General features: G+C 43.9%; 1 protein-coding gene across 1 annotated transcript in view; it reads right to left on the reverse strand.

Annotated features, from left to right (window-relative positions):
• MASTL (microtubule associated serine/threonine kinase like) overlaps positions 1–16,352 on the reverse strand; it is a 208,675-nt gene that overhangs the window by 184,719 nt on the left and 7,604 nt on the right. Inside the window, exon 2 of the mRNA XM_069211322.1 lies at positions 13,609–13,746. Coding sequence (XP_069067423.1) covers positions 13,609–13,746 — 138 coding nt within the window. The remainder of the gene's footprint in view (positions 1–13,608; positions 13,747–16,352) is intronic.

The raw sequence follows: 16,352 nt of genomic DNA on the forward strand, positions 1-16,352 counted from the left end.
TGCCTCAAATAACTTCCTAAATCAGCAAAACTACTATTTAAATAAGGTAACTAGCAATATTGAGTAATTATGCAACATTAACACTGGGCATGAAAATTACAAACCATTAGAATTCCTGCTCGGATATCCACAGGCATTAGTTAATGGAACAACAGGTACATAATAATGGCAAAAACATTTATGGACCAGTTGAAAAATATTTAGCTGGTCTACCATTGTCCCATTGACAGTATTTATATACTCAATTAATTATGTTAAATTAATCTTCTTGGTGAATGATTTGGAATGGATAAAGGATTATCACACAGGTATCAGAGTAGGAATTCTAATGGTTTGTAATTTTCACACCCAGTGTTAATGTTGCATAATTACTCAATATTGCTAGTTACCTTATTTAAATAGTAGTTTTGCTGATTTAGGAAGTTATTTGAGGCAAGTGTTATAGTATTTATACATGAACAAGTTAGACAGTTTAAATACAAAGAAAGAAGACATGACGTTTTAGTCCTTTCTACTTCTATGCAGGAGGCATAGACCCAGAAACTGAAGTAGGACACAGCTAAACGGGACACCGGAACTTGCGCATAACACGGTGACGCAGGTATTTAACTTCGGGTGCTTATTGCGCCCATTTGATGAGCATACTTGCATCGGACAGCACTATTAGATACAAAAAGGAAAACAGGATAGCGGCCTTACAAAGGTAAGCGGGTGAGGCTGGTCACAAACATAAAAATAACCTTAGCCATTTGGTCTAAAATGGAGTTATAATTGTATTGAGCATTTCAAAAGACAGCTTACTATGTAGTGGTTACGTGGAGCGGCTGTAATAATCATATTAGCGCCAATACCGGCTAGTAAATTTATCCAAGATTAAGGGAGTGCTACTAATACAAAATGGTAATATAGTCTGTGGGAAAGATCTGTAACCATGCAAAGGGGTTATATGACCACACACCCCAGTTTTGATACTTGTAGTGGTTCCTTGATACACACGTTATTATGACTAATCTGAATATCAACAAGTAAATAACTTTTTTACTTTTCTAGCTTGACTTATCATTAGTTAGTTAGAGATCTGGGATAATAAAAATAACCCACATGATAAGTAAATCTAATTTATCTGGTACTTAAGACAGATGGAGTACAAACAATGGTGTACTTTTTTGGCCAACTATTTATGAACTAGAAACTTATGACAATTAAAGGATTTACACTTGGAAACAAGCAATCGTTTGATTAATGCAGGTCAGTCTATATCATTAATTGGGCACTATTCACATGGGCATACATGTATACAGGATGTGCACTGTTTTGTAAATAGAGGGAATATTAGCATTGTAACTAGCACAATTTACATTTAATGTAACCAAGACATTGGGCACGTAATCACTTTATAGCACATAGTATTTTACAATGTATTTCGAAGTACACATGGATGGAACAATACATATAAAAAACTTTTTACTATAATTCTTAAATCATCATATTATTACCCACTTAACACCGCATGGGTAGCTAAACCAGCAACAGAACTAATGCTTTACTCTGTACTAAATAATTTTTTGTTATATATCATCACAGCCCTGATGAAGTCTAGTGGGAGATATCCCTGACGAAACACGTATTGGCTGAATTGAGGAATATAAGATTGTTATTACGGTGGAGATTTAATGTGAAGTCAATGGGACTGATTCGGATGAATAACTAATGGATTTTTGTTGGACTCTATGAATTGAAAGGATCGCAGTGGATGCCACATGGGTGTATATATATGGACTGAGAAACAATTACAATAAATATGGTATAAAACAATGAAATATTGATCATTTACTGTGAATCTTGCTAATTGTTAGTGACTAGTTGGAGGAGTGTCTGATAATCACCAAATATACGTCTATCAGTAACTTTTTGCTGGTACACATGGTCTTTTGGAGGTATTCACCCTGCTCAGTGCACCTCCCTAGCTAGTTAAGCCTTGAATTAAGGACAGGAAGCGCCAATACACTCACTGAATACTTCCCTAATCATACCAATACATTATGTGGGGTTTTAGCCCGAACAAGTCTGGACGTAGCTTCTGACATCCTGCACAAGTGTGGGCCACCAAAACCATCTTTGACAGATCTAACATCTTTTTCTCACCCGGGTGACCTGCGAGGACAGAATCATGTCCCCAATGTAACAATGTAGCCCGTAATTATTTGGTAGGGACGTACAACTGATCAGCATGGTATAGTAAACCCTCTTTTTCATACACATCAGTTGAACAGGGAACCTTGTGTCGGGCTACCCATATTTTCCTCAATGAACTCTTGGGAAGTGCACACAGCCACGATTTTTTCTGGGGGTATAATGCTTCTGACCTGTTCTAGGGCAACATCAGAGAAGAAACCCATCCTAGACAACGTGTCTGCCTTTTGTTGTGTAGTACCGGGCCTATAGGTGATTACGATTTCAAACTCATTAAAGAACAGAAGCCAGCGTAATTGACGAGATGTCAGGGCCTTGGTCGCTTGAAAAAACTGTATATTACGGTGATCTGTGTAAATAGTGACGGTGTGTCTAGCTCCTAGTAGGTGGTGACGCCATTCTGGAAGGCAAGCTTGATGGCCAGAAGTTCCCGCTCCGCCACCGTGTAATTTTGCAGTAAGCTACTGGATGGAAATGCCCAGACTCAGGATCTTGTTGGGGCAAGACACCACCCACTGCCATTTGGGAAGCGTCTGCTTCCACGAAAAATGGCTGAGCCGGGTCAGGATGATGGAGAATGGGTGCTTCAGTGAACATTTTATTAAGATGTTGGAAGGCTTTCGCAGCTTCTGCATCCCAGAGGAACTTAACCCACTTTCGTAGGAGACGAGTTATGGGAGATACCACAGTTGAAAAGTGGGGTATAAATCTCTGTTAAAAATTGGCAAAGCACAAAAACTGTTGCACTTCCTTGATGGATCTTGGGGCTACCCAATACAGGATGGCCTGTACCTTGGACCTATCTATGGAAATTCCATTGTGAGTGATCACATATCCCAGGAACTTTACAGTTGTAGCGTGAAAAACACATTTTTCAGCTTGGCGAATAGATGATGCTCACAAAGCTGTTGTAAAACCGCTCTTAAATGACCTTTATGTTCCTCAGTGGAAGACGAATAGCTCAAAATGTCGTCTATGTATCTCACTACACAGATATCCAGAAACTCCTGCAGCACTTCACTGATGAAAAATTGAAATGCTGCAGGAGCGTTACACAACTCGAAGGGCATCACTGTGTACTCGAAGAGTCCAAATTCAGTTTGGAACGCAGTCTTCCACTCATCCCCCTTCATCACTCGGATCAAGTGGTAGGCGTCCCGGAGGTCGAGTTTAGTATAAATGGTCGACTGACGTACCTGATCTTAAAGTACCGGGATCAACGGAAATGGATAACGATTTTTTACGGTCACTTTGTTCACTGCGCGATAATCTATAGAGGCGCGCAGCTCGCGATTCTTCTCGGGCACAAAGAACAAAAACGACGATACTGGTGATGTTGAATGACAAATGAAACCCTTAGCCAATAGATCATCCAGGTAGTCTTGCAGGTATTGATTCTCAGGCTCAGAAAGAGCATATACCCTACTACATGGTAGCGCTGATCCTGGAATCAAGTCTATACGACAATCGTATGACCTATGTGGCGGCAGCTGGGTGGCCTTCTGTTCACTAAAGACATCATGGAAGTCTTTATACAGTGCAGGAATGGCCAGTGTGTAGTCCGGCTTGGTAGTCGTGCTATGTGTGGATCCACAATGCAAGGGTGTCACTAGTAATGGTTTGTCTTGGTAACAGGAGTGCCACCAATGTTTACAGTCTAATGTCACTGTTCTTGCTGCCCAGTCAATTTTGGGATTGTGTAACTGAAGTCAGGGAATCCCTAAAATGTCTCCAAATACTGGGGTATCTATGAGGTCAAATTGAATTTGTTCTGTATGATTGTTTGCACAAAGCATGGACAAGGGTATTGTTTGATAAACGATCAGCCCGGAGGACAATTCTGAGATATCCACGGCTCCAACTGTTTCAGAGACGTCTTTTCTGACAGCCGTAAAATTTAGGGTTTTATCCAAAACCAAGTCTAAAAGGTTTCCGGTAGCCCGAGAGTCAAGCAATATGGGAATGACCTTACGAACCTGAGGGGACACACTAACGTCACAATAAGAGTTAGATGTCGAGGTACTGGACTGGTGGTTTTAGCCAGAAGATGTGAGACCATATTGAAAGAAGCGCTCGATAAAATGGTCTGAGAAGTACGAGCCAGTTTGTTTTTCGCCTTGTCAGGAAGAGAGAATTCAGGCCGTGTTACCACTCCAATGGCTTTTTTTGGAGCAGTAGGCTTGTTAGTGCATTTTGCTCAGGAATGTCCTGCCTTACCGCAGTATAAAACACAGTTTTAATTTCTTCCTACGTTCTTTCTCTTCCTTGGGTAGTGGGCCCCGCACACCGCCAATTTGCATGGGCTCAGGTGTATCATGAGTGGGAATGGTGAACTCCTTTTTCTCAGTTTTGGGCACCACTAAGTGTGTGTCACCCTGCAATTTTTCTCCCTTACGTTCACTCAAGCGGTGATCCAATCGTACCACCAGGTCAATGAACTCGGAACCCTCCGTAGGCGGTTCCACAATTTGGGCTAGAACATCCTTGAGCTCGTCCTGAAGGCCACGAAAGAAGAGGGAGGTCCTCTTCTCCTCTGGCCACTCAGTCTCTGCCACCAACCGACTGAAAGAGGTGATATAGGACAGTAGATCCTTGTTTCCCTGGTGCAAATTCAGCAACTCATTGTCACTGGCTTGCACGAAGAGGTGTTTGGCGAACAGTTTCAGCAAAGCGTCCTTGAACCGGCTGAAATCATACAGTATAGGGTCATTGCGGTCCACCCATGGAATAGACCAATTAGCTGCATTGCCTCCCAAATAAGAGATATTAAAAGCTACCTTTGCAGCATCGTTGGGGAATGCAGCTGCCCAACACAAAAACTGTAGCTGGCACTGGTTAAGAAAAATGTTGAACTTGGCACTATCTCCAAAAGACCTTTCTGGAGGAGTGAAGGGCACAGGGGTTGGTGTTTTTACCATTACCTGCATGGGTTGAGTGGTGGAAGTCGTTGGGCCTGAATCGGGTGTAGGAACATGATTAGACGGATCAAACCGAGGGGCCTGTAGTACTGGAGATCTTTGTTTAGTTTGACTCCTCCACGGGGGGGGGTTCTTGTGGTTTATACCGCTGTAGTTCAGTGTGCAACTACAGGTTCTCTTGCTTTAAGGAAAGAACTTCCTTCTGTAATCCCGCTAGGGCCCTAGTTAAATCTAATAAAGTTGGAGCATTCTGATCAGCTGGTTAAGTCTGTGCTAAGCCTGCGAAAGTACCCATTGAGGAATCCATCGCCCAGGAAGCTCTGTATGTTGTGGCTTGGCTTTATCTCGAGACGGGCCACTCACCTGAAAAGCAGGATGTCTGCAGGGGCAATGGTATGCCCCCTGACCTCCTGGAACACCTCTCGGCACTTCCTGGTGGACACAGAAACCCCAGCAGGTGTCCTAAAAGGAAAGGGGGAGTGGAAGAGCAAGAGACAAAACACTGCCACGTCTTCCCAGTCCAGCCAGGGACCCTGTATCTTCGGGGGCAGGTCGTTGCTGACAGAGTGATAGTAGAGTTAGTGCACTCAACTTCCTTGAAACTGAATCTCTCTTTCTGATATGGGAACGGTAGAAGAATACCGGGATGCTCCAGCACTTTTCTTGGATAATATTAACTGTTGGCACAATTACTAACACTGCATTACCAAAAACCCAAACTGAGTACCATAACAATAAGTACTGCGACACTAGGGCTGGCTTCCCAGAGATTCACTGTTGCGCACTACAATAACTGTGGTTGCATTTATCATGCACAAGAAAGACAAACACGGGCATTAATTATATCACGTATAACTTTCCTGCATGCATAGGGTTAAACTAAAAGGAACAAAAACAATCCAAGAAATACAAATGTCCACTCGAGGTTTAAACAGTTAGGGAGGCACAGCTTGGTTTGGTTTCACTGTGTGTAAAAAACCCTTCAAAAGTAAATTCCTCAAACCTGAAACACAGGCATGAATGACAATTTAAATCCAAGAGTTATGCTATTAGGGAAAGAAAAGTCACGTAAATACTCTTTTAAAATTGCACTGTCACTTTTTGTAGTACTTGAGCTTAAGCAGATTTCCTGAAGCACATTTAGGCAAGTAACTACAATAATTATGTAGAATGTTCAGAAATGCATTTGTCTCTTCAAGATAAGCACTCTGTCAGCTGTTCTAGGAAAGAGCAGCTCTCAAAGAACAACCTCCCTGGAGAATACTAGTCAATTAGCTGCAGTATTTTAAGGAATGCTGGAGGAATGCCTGGTGTCAGCTGGTACAGGAACGAAGAAAAGAATTGCCTCAAATGTCCTGAATACGAGGATGACAGCAGGGGCTGGACTGCCAAATCAGATGCTGAGATCAGGAAGCAAAACAAAGCCAAGCAGGGAGGCATGCTTCACTCTGCTATTTATAGCCAATCAGGAAAGCAGTTGAGTTTCCACATGTGGATGAGTCACCACACCCAATTAGAAGCATATGTCTACACCACACCCAATTAAAAGCAGGGATACACCTGCTCACATTAGCAAACAAGAATTGGTAAAACAAGCATTGATAAAACCAATTGCATAACACCGCACATTATGTTTACTTAGAAACATGAAGGTTTAACCAAGAACAGAGATATGATTTAACCCTAATCCCTGGGGATACTGACAGATAACGCAGGAGGCACCTTGGGAGTCCTGACATGTGATGCAGATCCACGCAGCTCAAGATGAGGGGAGATCCACGCAGCCGGTCTTCTCTTGATGTAGGTGCCTGCTGTTGCAGGGAAGTGACTCCTTCACTCCAAGGGAGATTCCTTCTCCTTCTTAAGCAGGCTGAAGAGTCACAGTCTTCAGAGGATGCACGGCCAAGGAAATGATACAAAGCTGGCAGGAGACATGGAAACAAAGTTGCAGAAGAGTCTTCTTCATTGCAGCAGTGTCTGTCGGTTCCTGGAGGGTCCAATCGCGTCTCCAGAAGTCGAAGTGGAGATTGCAGCAGAGTCCTGCTGGAATCTTGCAAGCCAAATCTGATGGCCCACCCAAGAGAGAGACCCTAAATAGCTCTGAAAGGGGGATTTGTCAACTAGCCAGGTAAGCACCTATCAGGAGGGGGGTCTCACATCCCTTGCCCGGCCACTCACATGCTCCCAGAGTTCATTGCCAAACTTGAAAACAAGATGGCAGAACCCAGGGACCTTCTAGAGGAGCTCTGGGCACCACCCATGGGGTGGGATGGACAGGGGAGTGGTCACTCCCCTTTCCATTGTCCAGCTTCGTGCCAGAGCAGTGACTGGGGGTCCCTGAACCAGTGTGGACTGATTTATGCATGGAGGGCACCAAATGAGCCCTTCAAAGCAAACCAGTATCTTGGGGAGGCTACACCTCCCAAGCCAGTCACACCTATTTCCAAAGGGAGAGGGTGTTACCTCCCTTTCCCAAAGGAAATCCTATCTTTATCCTTCCTCGGCTTGACCAGAACAAGCAACAGGAGGGCAAAAACCGGTCTGAGGGGTGGCAGGAGCTGGGATGCCCGGAAAACGCTATAAAACTGGTGGTAGCAATGCTGGGGGTCCTCTAAGGAGCCCCCAGAGTGCATGGGATCATATTTCCAATACTTGCAACAGTATTGGGGTATGATTCCAACATGTTTGATACCAAACAGGCCCAGGTTCAGAGGTACCATTATGTAGCTGTACATAGTTAGTGACCTGTGCCCAGTACACGTGTTAAATGGCGTCCCCGCACTCACAAAGTCCAGGAAAACGGATCTGGAGTTTGTGAGGGCACCGCTGCTAGTGCCCATATTCACAGGTACCTGCACCCTACCCTCTGGGTTTAGAGGGGCTACCATAGGGGTGACTTATAGTGACCTGCTGTAATGACTTGTAGCAAAAACGGGTGCATGCATCAATTTGACACAGGCTGCAATATCAGGCCTGCAGAACCCTTTTCATGGGCTCCCTATGAGTGGCAGAATAACTGCTGCAGCCCACAGGTATCCCATGGAACCCCAATGCTCCGAGTACCATATACTAGGGGCTTATATTGGGGGACCAGTATGCCAATTGTGGGAAGAAAAAAGGTACAATTTAGAGGAGAGAACAAAACTACTGGGGTCCTGGTTAGCAGGTCCCAGTATACAAAGTCAAACATACTGACAACAGCCAGAAAATGGGGGTAACCATGCCAAGAAAGAGGGTACTTTCCTACACCCTTATAGTGGTCCAACCCTACCCATCCCATTCCAATCAAACCCACCTCAATCCACTGTGAGAAAAGACCTGTTTAAGCCACCACTTTTTGCCTGGTGTATGATGTAGCCTTAAAGTTGTTAGTGCCCAGGGCCCCTGCTAACCAGGTTCCCCGGATCAGAGCTCTTTCCCTAAACTGTGATTCACTGGCAAAATCGGAGACACCTTTAGCGGTCACTAGAAGTCCCAAGTAAAAGGTACTTAGGTACCCAGGACATAGAGTACTACGGGTAGGCCTCTGAGGGCAGCACCACTGATTGCACCACCCTCTAGTGCCATGCACCCAGCTGCACCCAGTCCTTCCATTGTAGTTTGAGCACTCTGAAGCAAACCTAAAACACAAACTCGACATGGCACACTGCCCGTGTGCCCTGTCCACCATACACTACATAGAGTATGGGTAAGACATCCCTTTGGCAGGCCTTCCAGCCCGAAGGCAGGGTGCACTATACTGTATGTGAGGGCATAGCTGCAGAAGCAATGTGCCACCACTGTGTCCTTGCCAAACCTGGGACATAGTGAGGGAATAGAGCAGCCATTTTAATACATGGGCTGGACACTGGTCAAAACGAGTTTCACAGCTACATGATGGTCACCCTGAACTCTGGGTTGTTTGGTATCAAACAACTCAGAATAATAAAGCCAAACTGGTACCAGTATTGGAAGTATTACTAAATGTACCCAGGGGTCACCTTAGAGGCGCTCCCTGCAAAAGCTAACTACCCTGGCATGGTTTCTGACTGGTTCTATCCAGCCTACCACAGCCAAACAACCAATCTACAACCTTGGGGTCAGAGATCCTTCTCTCTGGGTTGCAGTACAAAGCCCTTCCTTGGTGGAGATGCTAACACCCCCTCCCTCAGGAATATGCACTGCCCTGGCAGCGAGTTTCAAAGGGTTACCGCCTTTGAAACTCAACCCCCAAGGCCTGCTGCTAGCAGCATATGGCCGTCCCCATTGCTAATACCCACTTATGGCGGGAGCAACGGAGCGAAATTCAAACAAAGGATAAGGGGAGAGGCCCTACCTGGCATACAACACCCCTAAGTTGCTGCATGCAGGTTGGACCCTAAATTCATTTTTCCTCCATCTTGGATGGAAGGAAAATAGCCATCCAGGTGTAGGGAAGTGCTCGCTGCCCACAGAAAGTGGTCCCTTACCGGGTGTAGCCACCCTAAGGTAGATGACCCGTTGGTCTCTACCAGGTTCCTCCTAAAACACCCACTAAATTCAGTCTTTAGTGGGTGTCCCTAGACCAAGAAATCAGATTGGACGGACAGAAGACAACCAGCACCAAGAAGATCCAAAGCACGACAACTGTGGACCTGCTGCACCAAAGAAAAGGCGCCAAACCCTGCCTGCTGCACCCAGGACCCTACAATCACCACTGAGGAGCTACTGGACAACTCTACAAAAACCCCTGAGGATCTCCAGGCTTTGCAAATCACCAGAGAACTCCCTTTAGAGTAGAGGTACCACTATAAACCCAAAAGGAAACAACAAGCCAGGGAGGGTCACTTTACTGACCAGCCACTAACTCCAGAACCGGACTCCGCAGCTGGACCAAACTGCACCCCAACAATCACGAGGACAAACCCTTCCAGTTTGCCAAGTTTGGTGGCACTGCGCCCTCTAGCAGCCAAACTGTGCCAATACCCTAGGTATTGGTCAGCCCACATCGGACACCACGAAAAACAGCCCGCCCAGGGCTGCAAAAGGACCAGGAGTAAGACCAAGTCGAGGGACTTCAGAAGCAGCCCTGACCTCCTGCCAGAGTGCCCCTGTTGTCCTGCAACCAACCCTTGAAGCAACTTACCTTCTGTTCCTGAGGGTATCCTTGTGCACAGATCTCTCAAAAACTACTTTAACAATTTTAATGATCTTAGTCTTACAAATTACATAAAAATAGAAAGCATTTTATAAATTGGTCTTGAGTTATTCCTTTGAGTATGTGAGTTGCAAAAGTACAACAAATGTTTTGTAATTCTCCAAGACTGGCCTAACACTACAATGAGGGCCAACCTCCTACATCCACCATACTCCATTTCAATCCACCACACTCCAATCAACCACATCCACTCCACCTCACTCTATTCCAATCCACTCTACTCCAGTCCAGCCCACTCTATTCCAAACACCCTACTCTAATTCAATCCTACCCACTCTATTTAAGTCCACCCACTATACCCCAATCCACTGCATCTAAACCACATCAGCCCAGTTCAGTCCACCCCACTCCATTCTATTCCATCCCAATCAATCCAATTTGCCTTAACCTACCACACTCCTGTCCAATACAGTCCATCCTAATCCACCACAGTACTATCCAATCCACCACACACCAAACCACCTAAACACAACCCACACCAATCCGATCCACGCCACACCAATCCACACCAATCCAATCCACACCAATCCAAGCCGCGCCACACCAATCCAATCCAAGCCAATCCACGCCGCGCCACACCAATCCAAGCCAAGCCACGCCGCGCCACACCAATCCAAGCCAATCCACGCCGTGCCACACCAATCCAAGCCATGCCACACCAATCCAATCCAAGCCACACCAATCCAATCCAATCCAATCCAATCCACGCCACACCAATCCAATCCAATCCACCCCAATCCAATCCAATCCACCCCACGCCAATCCACTCCAATCCACGCCACACCAATCCAATTCACCGCAACCCACCCAACTCCAGTCCAATACAGTTCATCCTAATCCACCAGTCCTATCCAACCCATCACACTCCAAACCACCTAAACCCAACCTACACCAATCCGATCTACCCCGCAACAATCCAATCCATCTCACTAAATCCAATCCACTACAATCCAACACAGTCCAGTCCACCATAATCCACCCTACTAAAATCCACCCACTCCAAAAAAAATCAATTTCACCTCAATCCACCCTAACTCAATCCAGTACAGCCCACTCCAGTCTAATCACCCCACCTCCGTGCCATCCAATCCAACCCAATCTACCCCACACCAATCCAGTCAACCCCACTCCAATCCACCAACCCCACTCTAGCCCAATCCACCCACTCCAATTCATCCAGCCCATCCCACTCCAAACCATCCACTCCACTCTGCTCCAGTCTAGTCCAATCTACCCCACACCAATCCAATGAATCCACTCCAGTCCACTCCAGTCCAGGCAAACCTTCCCCCACTCCATTTTAGTCTACTTAAAACCAACCCACCCTAGTCCTATCATTTCAGTCCAATCTACTCATCCCACTCCAATCCACCTTATCCCATTTCAATCCTCCTCTCTACTCCAATCTAATCCACCCCACTCCAATCCAACCCAACCCACTACCTGGGTGTACTCCAACCCACTCCACGCTACCCCTCTCTGCAACTGAACTCTACTTTTCTCCACTCAACTCTACAACACTCCTGCCACACTCGACTTTACGCCACTCCACGCCACTAACTTTCAGCCACAGAGAACAGTAGCTACACTGATGTACAACATGGCAAATACACATTGCCAAAGCTAACAGCTCTTGTATAGGCGAGATCTATTGGCTTTGCCAATGTTTGGTAGGTTTTGCCAACAGCACACACGCGCCAAGTGCAAAAGCTACTCTTCTCCTAAACTCTTAAAAGTAGAGGTAAGTAATAAGCAGGATCTGAGCCCCTTTTAATTGTAATTGTATAAATACAATTACAATACAAGCATTTGCAATGCAGTCTCTCGCGTTCGCTCAAGTTACAGCTATTAGGTTTGTAAATTACTAACTAGACTTTTCTTGCCACATGAATTGAAAATGAAAAGTTAAATAGTTGACATAAGCGAGACGGTTCAAAGCGCCATGGCTGCCACAAGCCTGAGTGCAAAGGAGAGACACAAAAGGAAAAAAGTTCACTCACAGTCCAACGTATGGGCAAAAGTGTAACTATTGACATAACAGGGTGGATGGCCAAGGAGGTAACAAAACTGCCCAAAAAAGTGACAAACGTAAAGCATTTACCAGTGATACCAAAGGATTTTTGAAAGACAAGCCCATGAACGAGTGATAGTGATCGGTGGGCGTTGTTAAAAGCCCAAAGATAGATTACAACAGGCCAGAGTGCTTGTGCGCTCGACCTAAAAAAGGGACTTGGAGCCCGCCCATTACTTACCTCGGTTTACCTTTGGTTGGCTTCCACGTCAATCGCATTTCTTTACATACCATTGGTTAGCATCTCCTCCTTGCCTCAGCTTCCTCCTTGGGCTTCTCTGCATGTCCATACTGTTGGACATGGATCAAACACAGCTTCCTATGGCCAGTGTCCTTCCACTGACCTCAGGCTCCTGCAGGGTCTCTTTTGTTACTTTTGGACTGCCACTCTTATTGAGTACATGTCCAAAAGTAACTGCTTCATCCTGCTTGTGTTTCCCCACCACCTCAGCCCTCTGTTGTTTTTAACCGGCTCTCCAGTGGGTTGCGCCCCCATTCCCAAACACCCCCAAATGTTTTCATACATGTAGCACAGCAGCTCAGGCTCTGATGAGGTGGTGGTTGTAGTGTGCAAACCATGAGTGAAGGGAGGAAGACTGGGGAATAAAGGATCCCCAGAGTGGTGCTCTTTCAAAAAGGAACAGGAAAAATAAAACGCTTCAAAAGAAGAACTTAGAAAGTGTAAAGTCTACTCGTCTGAGGATTTGATTGATAAGATGTTTGCAGAAACAAAAAACATTTATTTTGGAATCCAATAAGAGTGGAAATTTCCCAGAAAAGAACCTGGCAATGTTAACTAGGGGTGTTGAATGAGTTGTACCCACTTTTTGTGTGTTCTTTCAGACAGATGTTAAAGATTTCCATATTCTGCTGGTTGAAAATATTTCCAATGCGAGAAGTGGAAGAAAGCATGACCGGGGAGAACATAGTATATGTGCAAACATATTGTGGTGCAGCAGATCTCATTATTTAGAATAAAAAATGGTCACATTTGGTCCAGCAGCTGCAGTTTTTGGGACACTCAACTGTTCATAAGTGGAAAATGAACAGTCCCCTCAGAAAAATTGATTAAACAAAATAATTGCTGGAGAGCAAAACAAGGTAAGATAACCAACTAAAGATCTTGGCTTCTGTTGCAAGTCATTATGAGTGTTTAACGGCTCATTCACTGAACACCAATTACACTGAGCATCCAATGTTCATTATGCCCCAAGGCATATCTACAACACTGCCATTAGAGATGTGCTTACCAGGTAAATATTGTTGGCCGACTGAAGAGAGTAGTACAAGTGAACAATGAAAGGACTCTTGCTGAGAGCCAGGGCATCCCTCTCAGCCTGCACTTGCTGAACCATATTCTTATTAATCATGTCAGCTTTCTTCACAACCTGGAAAACAGGGAACACACAACACCTTGTGTAACTTCAAGTCCAAGGCTTCCACATGCTAAACTTTATATCATCCTTTGCGTACAATCTCTTTACACATTAACGTATACAAGTGGTGGACTTCTACTGCAGGTCTAATCTTTGCAGAAGCAAGAAATGTTAAGTATGTGTGCATTCACATTTCTCTACAGAAAGTAACATGTCCATCTGAAAATTTCTAGTTTCCTAGACTGCACAGGAGAATTTACAGCATTTCACATTAAGCATTAAAAAAAAAAATAATAGTGCATTGTCTCACGAACAACAATTATTAATGTGACGTGAGCAGGGTGTCCCTCTCCTTTTTGATGTACTGTTAAAATTGAGACAAAGTATTTTTATAAATATAAATATATATTTTTATAAATACTATAAGTGTTACTAATCACTTCTCTCCCCACATCAAGAATTAAATTTATACTTCACGCTATCACACGGCAATGTTTACGTGACAAAGAAAAGGGAGCACAGGTTAAAAGACAAATAAACCACAGCCACTATGAAGTGCTTAAAGACTGCAGTACATCTCAGGTACATGTATGTATTTACTAAGTAATTTTGAGAGCAGTGGGTTGCCTTTTTCTGATAAGGATGTGACTGTCACCCATAGAACACTGCATGGTCACTGTAACTAGCAACATGAATAATTGGCAATACAAATTGAACTTTGTGTCATATGTTGTCACAGCCCTGATAAAGTCTAGTGGGAGATTTCCCTGACGAAACACGTGTTGGCTGGTGTAACGTGGCGATAATAACTTAATGGATACCCAAAGGACTGGTATTTGACTGTAAAACATATACTACAAGGATCAAGGTGGTTGCCATATGGACAAGTTTATGGACTATAGGAAACTACAAATAAAATGTATTTGAAAAGAGTTTTGGAAGTTGGCCAAACAAATGTGCAAGTAGTGAATCAATTATATACACTATCAAAGACAGTACAAGAAAGAGAACAAATGTATAATGTATTTTGTGGACAATAATACTACTAGCTAAATGAGTGCCTGAAAGTAAACAAATGTATTAATGTGGCCCAGAGAGCTGGACAAAATTAGAAATGTTCTCAATAAAAAAAGGATGGGGCTACCAGGGAAAGAAAAAAACTAGCATTAACAAAGTTATAGATTTGGTTTTTAATAGTAAAAATCTTTGGGGTGCCGAGCATAAACATAGCTTTTAGGAGTAGTAGAAAGAGGGTCTATTGCTCACAGGACTACTGTGGTGCTGCAGGATAGCGACATAGTGCTACAAGGATAATCATGTACCATTGTATTTGTAGAGTTTCAAGTACATGGAGTTGCTGTAGTCCAAGCAAAAAGAAATAATCACCTGGATAACAGATTTGTAGCAGCTCCCACACTGCAGAAGACAATCGGATTTGCAATTTGACAAATGAGCTGTCAAATATTAAAGAGGTTTCAAACAGCAGATGGAACCAGGGGCCCCCAAGAACTTGGCCAATGATTGGGGAGCCGCACAAAATAACAACTTCAATCTTATTGCTTGTAAAGTTGAGAAAGTTCAAGGTCATCCATTTTGTTTTGGCAGCTAGACATTTGTGCAAACATACTGCATTGTGGCTATAATCGGTCTACCAAACAATAATATGGTGACATCGTATATTGTACCTATCACTGAAGAGAGGTCATTTTGCACCAAGTACTATGAGTGAGATAAACAGAGGGAATTCAGTTTGTGGTGTGGTTTATGTAAATGAATAGTGCGATCAGCATACAAAGCACACTGAAAGCCTCGAGAACTTAAACAACTAAACAAAAGTATACCAATGTTGACACATTTCTCCTCCTCCTCCCTCAGATACCCCATTATTTAAAATCAATACCTGGTAGAGGTTAGTCCAGGGCTGTGGATTTTTATAAAATATCTAGTCTGACGACAGAGTGATTCAGATATCTACTTGCCATTTAAAAAAACACCACTTCTTCCTTTTGGTGAAATGCAGTGTGAGGACAAATCATGGCAGTGTTCCTCAGTAAAGCAGAGTCCTGATAACAGCCTCTTTGCTCATGTTGGGTTTCATACCTGGATTTAGATTCCAGCAAGGCTCTGATTTTGCCATTTTTCTACAAAAACGTGTACAGGTGCTTTATGTAGTTGTGAAGCAGTAGCTCCAGGATTGGAAAGCCCTGTGAGTACCCACAAACTAACATGTTTACGGGTGCTCACCAACTTTTCTCACTCAGAAAAAGGGTGGAAATTTGATTCTGATAAGGAAAGGAGAAAAAAAAAAAATATATATATATATATATATATATATTTATTTCTATGGTAGGAAAAAAGCGGGTGTATGCAAAGTGAATTTGCAATAGCTCAGATTTTTCCATGATCAAATGTACAATTGTATATCTGCTCTGCCAAAAATGGAATTCACATAAGTTTGCTAAAAGTACCTTTTCAAGCCTACTTCTGTAAACTCGTGTGCATTACTGTAAATCTCCCACAGCACATGGACATATACCCGAGGGCGCTGTAGGAGGCTGGCCTGGCTTGTAATGGGTACCAAAGGTACTTACACCTTGTGCCAGGTCCAGTTATCCTTT

The sequence above is a fragment of the Pleurodeles waltl genome, chromosome 10 (assembly GCF_031143425.1).
Source record: "Pleurodeles waltl isolate 20211129_DDA chromosome 10, aPleWal1.hap1.20221129, whole genome shotgun sequence".
NCBI lineage: Eukaryota > Metazoa > Chordata > Amphibia > Caudata > Salamandridae > Pleurodeles > Pleurodeles waltl.